General features: G+C 61.6%; 6 protein-coding genes across 6 annotated transcripts; 3 read left to right on the forward strand and 3 right to left on the reverse strand.

The window, feature by feature from the left end:
* Positions 1-47: 47 nt before the first annotated feature.
* DCS_03320 (Coiled-coil domain-containing protein 25) lies at positions 48-708 on the reverse strand (the record flags this gene model as incomplete). The annotated part of the gene is made up of 4 exons (XM_040800641.1): positions 48-194; positions 249-398; positions 479-570; positions 624-708. The coding sequence occupies 4 exons, from the start codon at positions 706-708 to the stop codon at positions 48-50; spliced, it is 474 nt and encodes a 157-aa protein (XP_040655674.1).
* Positions 709-885: 177 nt separating this feature from the next.
* Positions 886-1,828, reverse strand: DCS_03321 (uncharacterized protein; the record flags this gene model as incomplete). The annotated part of the gene is made up of 3 exons (XM_040800642.1): positions 886-897; positions 971-1,654; positions 1,748-1,828. The coding sequence occupies 3 exons, from the start codon at positions 1,826-1,828 to the stop codon at positions 886-888; spliced, it is 777 nt and encodes a 258-aa protein (XP_040655675.1).
* Positions 1,829-4,998: 3,170 nt separating this feature from the next.
* Positions 4,999-6,024, reverse strand: DCS_03322 (uncharacterized protein; the record flags this gene model as incomplete). Its single annotated transcript, XM_040800643.1, has 1 exon — positions 4,999-6,024. The coding sequence occupies one exon, from the start codon at positions 6,022-6,024 to the stop codon at positions 4,999-5,001; it is 1,026 nt and encodes a 341-aa protein (XP_040655676.1).
* A 3,728-nt stretch (positions 6,025-9,752) lies between these two features.
* DCS_03323 (putative Xaa-Pro aminopeptidase pepP) lies at positions 9,753-11,365 on the forward strand (the record flags this gene model as incomplete). Its single annotated transcript, XM_040800644.1, has 3 exons — positions 9,753-9,925; positions 10,003-10,642; positions 10,727-11,365. The coding sequence occupies 3 exons, from the start codon at positions 9,753-9,755 to the stop codon at positions 11,363-11,365; spliced, it is 1,452 nt and encodes a 483-aa protein (XP_040655677.1).
* A 1,069-nt stretch (positions 11,366-12,434) lies between these two features.
* Positions 12,435-14,494, forward strand: DCS_03324 (uncharacterized protein; the record flags this gene model as incomplete). The annotated part of the gene is made up of 2 exons (XM_040800645.1): positions 12,435-12,619; positions 12,694-14,494. The coding sequence occupies 2 exons, from the start codon at positions 12,435-12,437 to the stop codon at positions 14,492-14,494; spliced, it is 1,986 nt and encodes a 661-aa protein (XP_040655678.1).
* A 380-nt stretch (positions 14,495-14,874) lies between these two features.
* On the forward strand, positions 14,875-15,138 carry DCS_03325 (uncharacterized protein; the record flags this gene model as incomplete). Its single annotated transcript, XM_040800646.1, has 1 exon — positions 14,875-15,138. The coding sequence occupies one exon, from the start codon at positions 14,875-14,877 to the stop codon at positions 15,136-15,138; it is 264 nt and encodes an 87-aa protein (XP_040655679.1).
* Positions 15,139-15,186: the final 48 nt, after the last annotated feature.

The following is a 15,186-nucleotide window of genomic DNA, read 5'->3' on the forward strand; positions in this document are numbered from 1 at the left end:
CGGACCAAGGAGGTTGGCACAAGGCGAGTGTATTGTTTTGATAGCAATCACATAAAGTCGTCTTCCCAATTTTCGTCGCGCTCCTGGTTGCTCATGGCGGCCATGTTTTCTTCGGTAAAGAGTTTGTCGTAGGCGTGATCCTTTTGCCACTTCTTTTCCTTCCACTCCTGCGCCTGCTTGGCCTCTTCCTTCCTCTGCGTCAAGCACGTTAGGGGGCGGTTCACGGCGGCGACGGCGACGGCACTGACCCGTTGCTGCTGGGCGTCCTGCTCCCGCCGGCGGAGCATCTTGAGGCGTTCGTCGCGCTCGAGCTTCAGGTCCGGCTTCTTCTCGACCTTGGTCTTGTTGAGCCGGTTGACGATGGGGTTCTCGCGCTGGGCGACGAGGACACGCTTGACCTGCCGGTCGTCAGCCGGGGCGGTCGGGGCCGGGAGAGGGGTTCGTTCGGCATCACCTTGCGGGGGTCCTTGAAGCTCACTTGGCCGACATCCATGGAGCCATCCTTTTTGAGGTTCGACCAGGGCGTGTAGATGACGGTGATGTTGTCCTTTTTGTTGCCTTGGAGGACGGCTTCAGCACGAGACGCGACGGGTTCGGGCGTTTGGATCACGGGGGCACGGAACCTTCGATGGAGTTGGCCTTTGTGAGCTGAGCGAGGTCGGCGACGAGATCGGCCGGGAGGGCATCCCAGGATTGGCCCTCTTGCATGCGGAGGTAGATGTGGGCGCTCGAGAGCTTATCCACGTGGAACTGGCACGGCGTGTGAGCTGGCGAGAGGAGGCGAGGCGAGACGGGTGCATTCGTACCCTGCGACGATGAGCACGACGGACGGCACGACGGACGGAGGGAAGGCTTGCCAGATGTCCTCCTCCCACCCGTACTCTATCAAGTCCTCATCTGGCATGCCGAGTAAGACGTGCTGGTTCGGCAAAGGGCACGAGGGGGACGAATGCTGCTCGGGAGCACTGACTCTCAAACTTGTCCTTGCCGACGTAGATGAAGGCCGAGGGCTCGACGACGGTGGAGGTGTAGTAGTAGACCATTTCCGGTCTCGAGCAGATGGCAAGCGACAATGGGGGGGGGGGGGGGGGGGGCAGCGACTCGCGTGCCGTCTGTCGCCACTTGTCCTGCTGATGCTGCTGATGATGATGCTGATGATGATGATGATGATGCTGCTGTTGTTGCTGCTGGTCGTTTGGCTTCTTTGCCACCGAGGCGGAGAGGAGGAGAGGTTGTGCAGGCAAGCACGATCCGAGGTGGTGGAGAAAGTGTACATGGCCGCTAACGGACGATAGGGGCGCAGGCGCGGGGCACGCAGGTCGAAGGTGTCGACGGCGATGGCCTCCAAGTACCGAGCACGCACGTGATTATCAGGCGGTGATTGATTTTCACGGCCAGGACCGACGGATGTTCCGGCGTCGACGAGCAACAAGGCCCAGCTCGACAACGGATAACAATGCACGACGGCATCGCCGATGATGAGATGCTTTTGGCGCATGGGATGCTTTTTTTCCGATGGTGCGAAACGACGCATCAAAACGACGCATACTCGCCGTTCCATGCCAGCAACCTGTGCCAATGGTGAGCGTCGGCCCAGGCTCCCGGGTAGGCAGGCCATGGGCCTGTAGGTGGCCTGGACTTGGGGGAGCAAGCGCTGTAGGGATCATTAAGTGCACATGTACGGAGTACGGAGCTATTATAGGTACTTGATGCAAGTATGTGCTGTAGGACTGTATTCAGTCACTACCTGGTACTTGAGCACTGTAGATGCCACTATAAGTACAGTAGCTGTACGGTGTACATGTGCTTGCATGTATTTCTCGTCCATGTTGGTGCACTTGTACCCCGTAATGCTCCGTACCGACGTGCATGTAGACGCAAGTACTCGCATGTACATTCGTATCAACAAGGTCAAGGCCATCTTGGGCACAGCACGGAATACAGGGCGGTGGAAACGGAGACGGGCGCCGGGTGATGACAAGTACCTGGAACTACATGGCATCCGCCGTAGAGTACTCGGCAACGATGCGCAGGTACAAGCAGCTACAGCAATGCACGCTCATGCAACGAAGCACATCCTCACCAGGTGAAGGGTCTCCGTGAAGGGCCTCCATGGGATGCGGTGTAGCGCGACGGGAACGGAGACAACGGCGCACGAGGTGCAATGAACTGCTCGGCACAGGCGTGCATGTACGTGCAAGCAATCAATCTACCCTCATCGACCAGGCAAAGGGCATCCTCGGGGTACAGCGCCGTGCGACGGGAACGAGACGAGCGTGGTGCAGACAAGTAGTTGTACAGGCCCTCGGAACTGCGTGCACGAGTGACGGTCCGTACGGGCAAGTATTACTTGTACATATTTGCAGCATTCATGTACTGTAATACTGGGAACTGCGTGCGCGAGTGATGGCCCGAACTGTCCCGGTACTTGTACTTGTACTTGTTTCTCGCAGTATTCATGGAAGTAAGCACAGTACTTGTACTTGCTTGCAGTATTCATGTACTGTAATACTGGGAACTGCGTGCGCGAGTGATGGCCCGTACTCGCCCCGTACTCGTACTTGTCCTTGCTTGCAGTATTTACTTAATATTACAGTACTTGGAATTGCGTGCACCAGTGATAGTCCGTACTCGCCCCGTACTCGTACTCGAACTTGCTTGCAGTATTCAGGTAATACTGTACGGAGTAATATTACTCGGAACTGCGTGCACCAGTGATGGCCCGTACTCGCCCCGCACTTGTACTTGTACTTGCTTGTGTTGGTATTCAGAGATGGTCCGCACAGTACTCGCCTCGTACTTACAAGTCCTTGTATTCGCTTGCGCGCGAGTGATGGCCCGTACTCGCCCCGTACAAGTACTTTTACTTGCAGTATTCATGTGCTGCAATACTGGGAACTGCGTGCGCGAGTGATGGCCCGTACAAGTCCTTGTACTTGCAGCATTACTTATCCCAAGCACAGATGAGCTTGTCCAAGTACGGAGCACCGAGGCGCTTGACAAAAGTAACGATTCAGCTTTGGTGGCGCTACTCCTATAAATTGCATCGACATTTTTGCCACCCCACCATAGCACCTGGTACGGGGCACCAAGTACACTGTCATGCTCGGTGGAGGCAAATACAGGCACATGTACTGTACATGCACCGCACATGCACCGTAGTGGTACGGAGCGCATCGACTGCCACTGGTACAATGTCCCATGCCGTGCAGGCAAGCAAGCAAGGAATAAGTGGTTGTACAAGTACATCCACTCGTACAGTGGGGTGGCAGAAATGTCGATTCAATTCGTAGCAGTAGCGCTGCCAAAGCTGCATCGTCACTTTTGTCAAGTGACTGTACGCCCGCATGAGCAGCCGTGAACGCGCATGCACGAGGACTGCATAATTCGTGCTGCAAGGGTATGGCGCCGGCCTCGCCGTGGACCCGAGTCTCGACGTCGCGCCGATTGTTCGGCGGATGGAGATGGTCGTTGGAGGGTCCAGGTCGATCTCGAGGCTAGATCTAGAACGCAGGCATACGTAAGAGCACCTCGCCGCGGCCGCTTCTCGGGCTCTGCAGGCACTGGTCGCCGGGAGGTTTGGCGGCCGAGAGGCGCTGAAGGGAAAAAAGGTTGGCGGCCGCGGCGGTCGCCAAGGCGAAGGCATCGGACCCTGGCCGACGGCGCCTGGTCTGGAGCTGAAGGCCAGCGCTAGGCTCGGGGGCCCCCCCCAGCTGTCGTGGGTGCGCTAGGCCGCTGGGACTCGGGAGTCGGGACGGCTGCTAGGGAGGCACCAAGGCGAGGTGCAAGTACCCGCATGTACAGGCGCGCCGCAGGGTACGCCGACGAGAGGCTGTCGGTGGCGCGGGCGTTTGTGGCCCTCGTACCGGCACGGCCACGGCGCACCCACGAGGAACCTGGACGCTAACAGCTGCGCCGGCTCGCCCCCAACAGTCGCGGTGCGGGCGATGCTTGCGGTACATGGCGGTACATGGCGGTACACGACGCTACCTCCTAGTCCCCGTCGTCGACCACGACGGCGCAGTGCGCTCGCTCGCCGCAGACGTCCCGGAGGACTCTCCCGCCGCGCCCGCTCCGACCTCGGCGGCGGCGACGGACTCGATTCGGAGGGAGTCATCTGCCCTCGCATCGGTTGCGCGGCCGAAGAATCATGCCCCTGGCCGGCACGACACCGTCCGGTACGCACGCATGGGGGGGGGGCCGCGCATGGGTCGCGCATGGGGTGCCAGGGTCGTCCCTGTGAAACGGCGAGGGAGACGGCGGGCCCAAGCCACTGCACGGAGTATTCCGCGCGGTTCCACCAGATCGAGGGACCCCCAACCCGCGCGTCCGGATCGGGGACCAAACTGGAACCGTAGGCGCTCCGAAATCCATCGGCGAGGCCATCGTCGCCACGTCGACGCCGCCGGACGCCTCCTCCAGGAGAGGCGAAGGATGCCGAGAGGGCTGGACGAGGCGGCGTGGGCTGCTGAGCATGGCGTGCGGAGGGGCAAACAGTACTGTAGGTGCGCAGGCATGGAGCAGGTGGATGCACACCAGCGACGGCACCCAAGTATCGTTACTTGCAAACACGTGCATGTGCCGTGCGGCATGCGGTACAGGTACAAGCACCTGCCGTGCTGTACAGTACGTGCACGGCACTGGACGGTGTAAGTACAGCACTGGAAGGTACGAGTACAGCACTGGAAGGTGTGCAGCACTGGAGGGTGTACTTGCATCACTGGAAGGTGCAAGTACAGCACTGGAAGGTGTTTGGATCAGGTGTATGTACAGTACGTGCACAGCACTGGAAGGTGTACATCACTGGAAGATGCAAGTACAGCACTGGAAGGTGTTTGGAGCAGGTGTACTCCGTACATGTACACGCACGAGCACAAGCATTACGGTCCGGTTCGTGTATCCACCGTGTATCTGTACTCCGTACACGTACAGCGGGGTGTCAAAATTGTCGATGCAATTTGTAGGAGTAGCGCTACCAAGACTACATGGTCACTTTTGTCAAGTGACTGTACGCAAGTATCGCTGTGCTTTGTTGCAGGTGCCGTGACCAATGCTTTGCTGCGGCGGCGAAAACGTCTTGTACATGTACGCCGTGCCGTACCCCGTGCTGCGCTGCACACGCGTACAAGTACTTGTGTGCTTCAAGCGTCGGCGGGTCAAGTGACTCGATTCAGCTTCGTCGGCCTCGCCATCGCCCCTTCTCTGCCCATCGACGGAACACCTGTCCTCACCTCTCGCCTCTCGATGGCCAGCTCGCCATGGATCCGGCCGACGGCCGACGCTCCCGTCCTGCCGACCCCCCGGATGCCTCCTGTCGAGCGGATGCTCTTCGTCGAGCGGATGCTCTTCGTCGAGCGGATGCCTCCCGTCGAGCGGACGCCCTAGGCGGCGAGGGCCCGACGCCGTCACGGGCCAGGCGGCGGGGGAAATCCTGCTCGACCAAGGCTCCTCATGAGGGCCTGCTCGTCCGACGCTGAGCGGGCGGCCTGTCAGTCCGACGTTCACGAGAAGGGACGAGGTGTGCGACGACCTACATGGACTCTCGGCTGCCGTCTCGGCCGCCGACGCGCGGATCGGTCGCGTCTGGACCTGGCCGACGAGCACGGCGCCGGCGGCGCCGGCGGGGGCGACGTGGTAGACGTCGACGCGGATGACAAAGGTGCCCTCGCGGGCGATGCGCAGGTCGGCAAAGGCAAAGACGAGCGTCGAGGGGCCCGCCTCGCCGCTGCCGCCCAGCTCGAGTCGGCTCGCGGCCTTGGTGCCGTCGAGGTCGGCGTCGACGACGGCGCCCTCCTCGTCGACGAGGACGACGGTGGCGAAGTGGTGGCCGGCGTCGGCGTCCGAGACCGAGTGCCGCACGACGACGGGCGGGTACAGCCGTCGGCCGGTCTGCACCCGGCTCGGCGGTTGGACGCTGACGTCGAGGTCTGCCATGAGGGCGAATCCGAATCCGGGCTGTCTTGGTTGCTGCCGATGCCGTCGCTGGCGAATCTTGGTGGCCGGCAGCAGGATGGCTATCGGCATCGTCCCCCTTTATAGCGCACGTCGACAGGCAGGGCCGGATGGTCGTGCCCGCCGCCGATGGTCGTGGATGCCGTCGACGTGGCTCGCAATCGCAGACGGCAGGGTCAGGCGGACATGTTCGTCACGTCGTGTCGTGATGCGGAAGCAGCCGTCGAGCGCGCGTGTCCAGAAGGCCGATATTCGTCGCCGCGGGACGACCACGGTCGACGGGTCGACGGACAGGGTGGGCTGCCTCGCGCGTCCGGGCGAATGGGGATCCGAAGGTGAGGCTGCCTGCGGTGAAACTTTGCACCTCGTTCGAGGCAAGAGTCGTTCTCTCGCCGCGTCGATCGAGGGGAGACGGGAGCCGGTTGGACGATCGAGGATGGATGGGCTGTGCGACGAGCATCTCGCCTCGACCGGCGGCGAGGCGAACTCGGCCTTTTTACGTGCACCCGATCGACGGGCGTGCCGCCGACCCTGGCGATCTAGTCCCCTTTGCTCGCACCGTGGGAGCGCGAGGAGGCATCCGCCACCGGCGAGCTGGGCGAGGCTACGAGGCGACGCCAGGGGGGGGGCCGGGGCGGTCCAATGGCGAGCCGTACCCGGCGAGGAGGCTGCCGCTGCTGCGAGGTACCCTGTACGGCACGCCGTCGCCTGCGGGGGGGCGGCGACGAAGGTATACTGTACTTGCTTGCATGGGGACGGTGGGCGGAACGGGGAGAGCGAGATAATAGATCCCAACCCAGCGCAGCGGATCGGGAGATCCCGAGCGCCGCGGTGAATGGGGGGGGGGGGGAGCGAGCAATCAAACAGGACCCCGCCGGCCGAAAATTTAGCCGGCGCCTTCTCTGCACGCTGTTGCCGCTCGCCGACGCCGCCAATGCGGTACCGGTACGTACCGCGCAGCACGGAGTGCCAGCCTCGCGGGCGTACCTGTACATGCCGGTACTTGGGTTGTGCCATATGATGGACATGTGCGAATGGCACTTGGCGTTTGACACAGAGTACAGTAAGTATGTGCTGCAAGTACGTACTGTACTCGGTCGAGTACTCGGGTGGACAGTGCGTGCAAGACCCCTACAGCAATCCTGTACTTGCCAGTACAAGCAGACCACACCCAAGTACAGGTGCTCCTTGCCATGTGCGAGTGTTGCAGCGTGCAAGTGCCGTACATGTACTGTACGGAGCACAGTACTCCGTACAAGTATACGCAAGTACTCCGTACTGGTAGTTGCAATTATCACAGTACCAGTAAGTACTTACAGTGCAATGCACAGGTGCATGCGCCGCAGAAAGTACAAGTTGGTAATTATTACGTACTGTACGCAACAAGTGCCGAACCAGGCAACCGTCACTGTTGCAGTACTTGCATCATGTACAGTACTGCACTTGCTCTGCACAAAAGGTGTACTTGTCATGAGTACTGCACTTGTAGTAATGAATAACCACTCCGTATTCCGTACTCTACAACTGCTGCACATGCAATAAGCACTTCAATAGTTGGACTTGCCGGTGGGTGTCCTGGCATGTGATGGAGTCTCTGCTCTGCTTGTACCGGTACCTGTCGTGGCTTCTTTGCCGCACTCAGCACTCAGCACCCAGCACTATTCTGCACACCTACAGGCTACCACTGCATGTACCGTACATGTACTTGCTCGCATCAGTGCACGGTGGCTCGACAAAATTGACGATTCAGCTTTGGCGGTGCTGCTCGTACAAATTGCATCGACATTTTTGCCACCCCGCTGTCGGTGCTGCTCGCATCTACGCTTGTACCGTACATGCAGGATGATGCGTACGAGGTACCAATGCCGCTCGTCGTACTGGATGACAAGTACTTTTACATTATTCCTGCGTCACGGAGCTTCCGCATGGATGTCTTGGAATGTACAGTAAATGCAAGTATTGCAACTAATAGAGCCTAATAGGGCCTCTGGCCTGCTTGTACCGTGGCGGTTTCTCAGCACCAAGTGCCCTGCTCACCTGTACATGCACTTGCTCGCATCAGTGTACCGTACAGTGCATGTATGTACTAAGGCGCTTGCTCGCATCCACTGTACTTGGGCTCGTGCTGCACGTGTAGGTGCTTCGGGTGCTTCAGGTGCTTCAGGCGTACAGGTACATGCAAATGCTTGTGCAAACGGTGCATCCTCCGCACGAACCGTGGCACCAGACGGCGATGCTGCCACGGCCGTGCCCATCGCCAGCCCCCCGACGGCTCGCAGCTGGGCAGCTGAATATTTCTTGGCGAGGCGATCGCGTACTCCGTGCCGGTGATCTGGACTTGACCGGCGGCAGGGAATGAGTGGCCTGCGCCTGAGCATGTGACGTCTTGGTGCGGGGGTGCCAGGGTCGCCGTGACGGGAGCAATCTGGCCGCCGAGCGTCGGATGCGCCGTCGGCTGCGCATCAAGATGGCCCAACGAGGGCATTTCGGAGCATCGGAACGGAGTGCTGGACGAGCAAGTAAGCACTGTACATGTACATGTACTTGCTGTACAGTCGTTTGACAAAAGTGACAATTCATTTGGTTGTGCTATAGAACCTAGTGGCGGGATGGCAAAAGTGTCGATTTTGCAGTGCAAGCAACACTCTGTAGCGCTGCCAAAATCGAGTCGTCACTTTTGCCTACAGGCAGTGACAGTACCAGTACGGAGCAAGTATGGAGTACAGCGCAGGGGAATCGACACTTTGCCACCCCACTATACGTACAAGCAAGTACATGCACAGCGAACGGACGAATACTGACATGTAGTGTAGGTGTATACTGACATGTAGTGTAGGTGTATACTGACATGTGGTGTAGGTGTATACTGACATGTAGTGTAGGTGTATGGTACTGACATGTATGTGTGTATGCATGCTTGTACCGTCACTGGTCCGCCAGTACAGCACTTGTACAGTGTGCTGGCAGCATGCTGCCTGTCGCCTACGGAGTACTTGTACAGCGTGCTCCGATCACATACTTACGGCCTACTTGTACCGTGCGCTGAGAACTAGTGTCGTGGGGATACACTGTACGTCGCCTGCTCCGTACACCTACCTGTACAGCAACTCGGTGCTGGCAGTATGCTGTGTGTCACCTACGGAGTACTTGTACAGTGTGCTCTGAGAACTAGTGTCGTTGGGCACTGTACCTCACCTACTCCGTACACCCACAGGCACTGCCAGCACTCCTAGCTCGGCACTCCGTACAGTACGGTGCCCAGTACTAGTACTGTACGCTCCGACGAACCTACAACGACGGTGCTCCGTACTCCTCTGCGCACCCGCTCCGTACACATGCGTGTAGGCATCATGACCTTTGCTTGCAGTGCCTGCTTGCCACGACGGATGGCAGAGAGCCGCATGGCCCGCAGCTTCGTCACCCTCCACGAGCACCTGCGCCTGTGCCGTCGTGCCCTTAGCCCTCGGCTGACGTCACGTGGTCTGCTCGTCGCCCGCCCCTCGACATCGACATCGACCCCGCCTCGGCCTCGTCTGCCTCGTCGCCCCCTCTCGACAGCACATCGCCTCCCTCTCCCGACGGCACATCGTCTCCCTCTCTCGACGGCACATCGTCTCCCTCTCTCGACGGCACATCGCCTCCCTCTCCCGACGGCACATCGTCTCCCTCTCTCGACGGCACATCGCCTCCCTCTCCCGACGGCACATCGCCTCCCTCTCCCGACGGCACATCGCCTCCCTCTCCCGACGGCACATCGCCTCCCTCTCTCGACGGCACATCGGCCGCACGCACCCGCCGCCATGGTCGCCCAAGATTTCGAGGCCGTCCTGCGGGCCAAGTATCCGGCCAAGGCCCATGCGAGACGCGTCGTCGACATCCTCCGACGCACCGTCCCCGACCTCGCTGGCGTCATCTACCTCGAGGGACGCCAGACGAAGCTGCAGGAGGACAACGACTCGCCCGAGCACTTCCGGTACGCCACGCCGCGCCGGAAGCCGACCGCCTTGGCGAGCCGTGGCCTCGAGCCGCCGACGCTGACGACCTGCGTAGCCAGCGGCGCCACTTCTACTACATGACCGGCTGCAACCTCGCCGACTGCCGCTACGCCTACGACATCCGCTCCGACCGGTCGACGCTCTTCATCCCCCCCGTCGACGCCGACGACGTCATCTGGTCTGGCCTGCCGCTGAGCGTCGACGAGGCCCTGGCACGCTACGACGTCGACGAGGTCAAGCACACCACCGACGTCGGCCCGACCCTCGCCCACCTCGCGGGCCGCGCGACCGACGCGACCGTCTTCGCCATGGCGGGCCACGTCTCCGACGCCGACGCCCTTTCCCCCTTTGGCCGCAGCGACCTCGACGCGCTCCGGCGCGCCGTCGAGACGGCCCGCGTCGTCAAGGACGAGTTCGAGGTCGCCCTGATCCGCAAGGCCAACCACGTATCCGCACTCGCTCACGAGGCCGTCCTCCGCCGAGCCGCGACGGCCAGCAACGAACGCGAGCTCGACGCCGTCTTCCTCGAGCGCTGCGTCGCCCACGGCGCCAAGGAGATGGCCTACCACCCCATCCTCGCCGCCGGCAAGGCCGCCGCGACGCTCCACTACGTCGCCAACGACGCGCCGCTCGACGGCAAGCAGAACCTCCTCATCGACGCCGGCGCCGAGTGGAAAAACTACGCATCCGACATTGTCAGTCCGCCGGCCCCCGGGCCGTCCTCCTCCCCCCTCCACCTCCACCCCCTCCCGGCCCTCCGGGTCTGATCGTTCCCCTAGACCCGCACCTTTCCCTTGTGCGGCAAGTTCAGCAAGGAATCGCGTGACATCTACGACGTCGTCCACAAGATGCAGCGGGACTGCATTGAGCTCATCAAGGCCGACGTGCGCTGGGACGACATCCACCTGCACGCCCACAGGGTGGCCATTGCCGGCCTGCTGGCCCTCGGCGTTCTCAGGGGCGACGCCGACGAGATCCTCGCCGCCCGCACGAGCGCCGCCTTCTTCCCGCACGGCCTCGGCCACTACCTCGGCCTCGACACCCACGACGTCGGCGGGAACCCGAACCCCAAGGACGAGAACGTCCTGTTTCGCTACCTGCGCCTGCGCGGCACCATCCCCGCCGGCAGCGTCGTCACCGTCGAGCCGGGCATTTACTTTTGCCGCTTCATCATCGAGCCCTACCTCGAGGATCCCGTCCACGCCAAGTTCATCGACGCCGCCGTCCTCGATCGCTACTGGGACGTCGGCGGCGTGCGGTACGTTTGCCCCCTCCGCCCGCCGTCCTCACCCGCCGCTGACCTCGACAGCATCGAGGACAACATCCTCGTCACCGAGACGGGCTACGAAAATCTGACGACGGCCGTCAAGGAGCCCGCCGAGATGGAAGCCGTCGCCTCCGCGGCGAGGTCGGCGTGACGAAGCGGCCTCCGCGACGCCCCGAGACCATTGACGGTCGTCTTCACCGACGAAACGGCGACGGCTCGTTTCCCGCTCGATGGCACGGCACGGGCCGCCGCCGCCTGACGGTTGCCGCTCCGGCAAAGGAGAGAAACGGCGGTGGACGCGTCGACGGTGACGAGAGCGACAGGCCATCCTGGGCGGGCACTGGCCGCGTGAAGGGGCCCTCCGAGTTCACTGCAAGTACAGCATAGTGCTGTGAGTTTACCGCAAGCACAACGCAGTGATATTGTGAGTTACCGCGAGTACAGCACAGTGCTGTGACAAGTGCCGAGAGTTTACCGCAGATACAGCGCAGTACTGTTCGTTTGCCGCAAGTACAGCATAGCCTGTGACAAGTACTGAGAGTTTGCCGCAAGTACAGCACTGTGGCAAGTACTGAGAGTTTACCGCAAGTACACGCAGTACCGTGAGTTTGCCGCAAGTACAGCGCAGTACCGTAGTTTGCCGCAAGTACAGCATAGCACTGTGGCAAACACTGAGAGGTTCCCGCAAGTACAGCGCAGTACTGTGAGTTTGCCGCAAATGCAAGTACAGCACAGCTGTTCGTTCAAGTGCAGCACAGTACTGAGTTTGCCGCAAGTACAGCATAGCACTGTTCGTCTGCCGCAAGTACGAGTGCAGCACGGTACTGTTCGTTCAAGTACAGCGCAGTACTGAGAGTTTGCCGCAAGTGCAGCGCAGTACTGTGAGGTTGCCGCAAGTACAGCCCAGTACTGTTCGTTCGCCGCAAGTACAGCACAAGCACAGCACAGCACTGTGCGTTCATCACCAGGCACAAGTACAGCAAAGTATTGCGAGTTTGCCGCAAGTACAACGTAGCACTGTGAGTGTACTAAAGTACATCACAGTACGTGCACCGCTCTCAATGCTACCTGGCACGGCGCTGTACCCTGTACATGTCGTTGCGTGCAAGTGGCATGCGGTGCGCATGTACCGGTACATGCAACCGCCACCCCTTTTGGCAGCTACAGGCTACGGTGCTTGCCCTGGCTGGCAGGGGAGGAGGCACCAGAACGTTCCTGCCATGAAGACGCCATGTCTCGATCACGTCTTGCTCATTCCCAGCCCGTCACTGGTGCGGCGGTGGTGCCGGAGAAAAGTCCATTTGTCCTTTTCCAACCTCACCTCGCCACGGCCACTCGCCTCGGATGCAGCAACATCCATCCGCTCCAGAATGCAGAATGACCATGGACGTGGATTCAAGGTAGCGTACGAAGCCGGAGCACCCGTGTGCTGGCCCTCGCCCGACCTCGCTCGTCCGCTGACCGCCCGCTCACCGCCAGGCCCGAGGCGAGGTCCAGGGCAAACGTGGCCCTTGCCGTTCCTCACCCTCCGCTTCGACCGACCAGGTCGGCGACCCAGCTGCGGCCCGTGTCGCGAGACGAACCGATGTTTCAGCGGCCCCTCCGGATGCCCGAAGGCTGCTCGACCGTGAGGCGGAAACCGCACCCCGTCGACGTGGCCGTCGATGAGCTCCCTCCTCCCCCTCCCGCCGACCCGCTCCCAACCTCTCCAAGCCGGGACATTCGACGCGTCAAGAGCTCCTCGGCCCTGACCCTCTCCGCCGCCGACGCGTCGTCGGCCGTCAGCTCCAAGGCAAGGGAGACGTCGAGGTGGAAGGCGGCCCTCGGCGAGGCCCAGTACTTCGCCGGCGGCCTCGTCAGCCGGCCCGCCGAGTCGACCAAGCACCACAGCATCATCCGCCACTCCAACGCCCTCGTCTGGTACAAGGGGCCGACGACGTCCGTCTCCATCTCCATCCTCTCGGACGAACCGCTACCCGAGGCGAGGAAGCTCTGGCTGCAGGAAAAGGGCTTCACCGGTGGCGTCGGCATGTCCCTCAAGGCCTGCGTCGGCTCGACGGCTGGCTGGCTCGACGTCACGCCCGCGAGGCAGGCCCAGGTGGAGCATCTCGACGAGGGGGATGAGCGGGCCATCCAGCGAGACCTCAAGCGCTTCGCCAAGAAGGCGTCGGCACGCCTCGCCAAGCACGTCGCGCGGGAGACGCACGTCGTCCGCATCCCCGCCGTCGCCGCCGACGGCTACTTCCGACTCGTCCTCGGCGCCGGCAAGGACGGCAAAAAGGTTCTCTGCGGCAGCCCCGTCTTCCGCATCGCGAGCACCTCGACCGACGTCGCCGTCGTCCGCGGCGCGAGCCTGAGCACCATGCCGCTCGAGGTCGGCGTCAAGTTCGCGAGCACCATCGGCCAGCAGATGGCCAAGAAGTACGCCGGCCTCGCCGGCGCCGTCGTGCAGAACAGGGCGACCAAGGTGGCCCGCTACGCCACGGCCAAGAAGGTCGGGCACACGGCCTACCAGGGGTACCAAAAGGTTGGCCTGGCCGACACCGTCTCGAGCAGCTGGGAGCAGAGCAGGCAGAAGACCTACGATCCGCTCGTCCGCGGGCAGCCGTCGGAGCCTCTCATCGCCACCGTTGGCCCGGAGGCGGGCCCGGAAACGCCGTTTCCTCTCAAGTTCCAGGGCCGCGTCGCGAGGGCCAGCGGCCGCTCCTCCGACGAGCTCGGCTTTCCCACGGCGAATCTCGCCGAGGTGCCGGAGCCCATCCGGGTGCGCCTGGGCGGCGTCTTTGCCGCCTGGGCCATGGTGCTGCCGGGAAAGGGCTTGGAGGATGTGTGCCACGACTGGCTGGAAGCCGTCGTCACCGTCGCTCCTCCTCGCGGCGCGCCGCCGAGCGTCGCCATGCACAACGGCGTCACTGTTCACATCGCCTACGACTTTGACGGAGCCACGTTCTTTGATGCCAAGGTCAAGATACTTCTCATGGGCTACCTGCACCCGGCCTCCGCCACGGATGACCCTGCCGAGCTGGCTGGCGAGCATGCCCAGGACGTCATGACGACCCTGGCCAGCCTCGGACGCGACGCCTGGAGGCCCGACGAGACCGTCGCGCAGATGAAGACGGTCAAGAGCGAGAGAAGCTTCGGTGACAGGGTGAACGATGCGACGGGCAAGATGGTACAGCACGTCGACAGGATTCCGCTGCACAAGGCTGGCGTGAGATCCAAATCAGCCACGAGGAGGGACCAATTGCTCGGCATAGGAGGACTCTGGATTGCGAGGTGAGTCGGCCACGAAGAGGGACCACTTGTTCGGCATAGGAGGACTCTGGATGGCGAGGAGGACTCTGGATTCCGAGGTGAATCGGCCACGAGGAGGGACCACTTGCTCGGCATAGGAGGACTCTGGATGGCGAGGAGAATCAGCCACGAGGAGGGGCCAATTGCTCGGCATAGGAAGACTCTGGAGGGCGAGGCGACGAGCACCATGCGGAGTGCGTGCCGCCACCCATCCGATACAATACACCGTGGTGGAAAACCCCGACACGCTGGATTTGCGTCACAAACCCTCTTGACGAATATCAAATCAAGGTACGAGACCCGAGGGCCTCCAGCCAGCAGTTCACCCCGGGGGAATACCGAGGGGAATACCGAGCCGCGCAGGGCATGCCAAGGGCCAACAAAGGTATGAGGCCCGAGAGCCTCGAGCCAGAAGCTCACCCCAGCGGAATACCGAGCCGCGCAGGACATGTCGAGGGCCAACAAAGGTATGAGGCCCGAGAGCCTCGAGCCAGAAGCTCAGGGGAATACCGAGCCGCGCAGGACATGTCAAGTGCCATCCAAAATTTTGAGGCCCGAGAGCCGAGAGCCAGAAGCTCACCCAAGGGGAATGCTGAGCCGCGCAGGACAATTCAAGGGATCTTGCTCTAGTTTCAAACGACTTCTTTTCCAGTGGGCAACGTGCGTCTTCTATTCTCA

Source organism: Drechmeria coniospora, chromosome 02, assembly GCF_001625195.1.
Source record: "Drechmeria coniospora strain ARSEF 6962 chromosome 02, whole genome shotgun sequence".
Taxonomy (NCBI): Eukaryota; Fungi; Ascomycota; class Sordariomycetes; order Hypocreales; family Ophiocordycipitaceae; genus Drechmeria; species Drechmeria coniospora.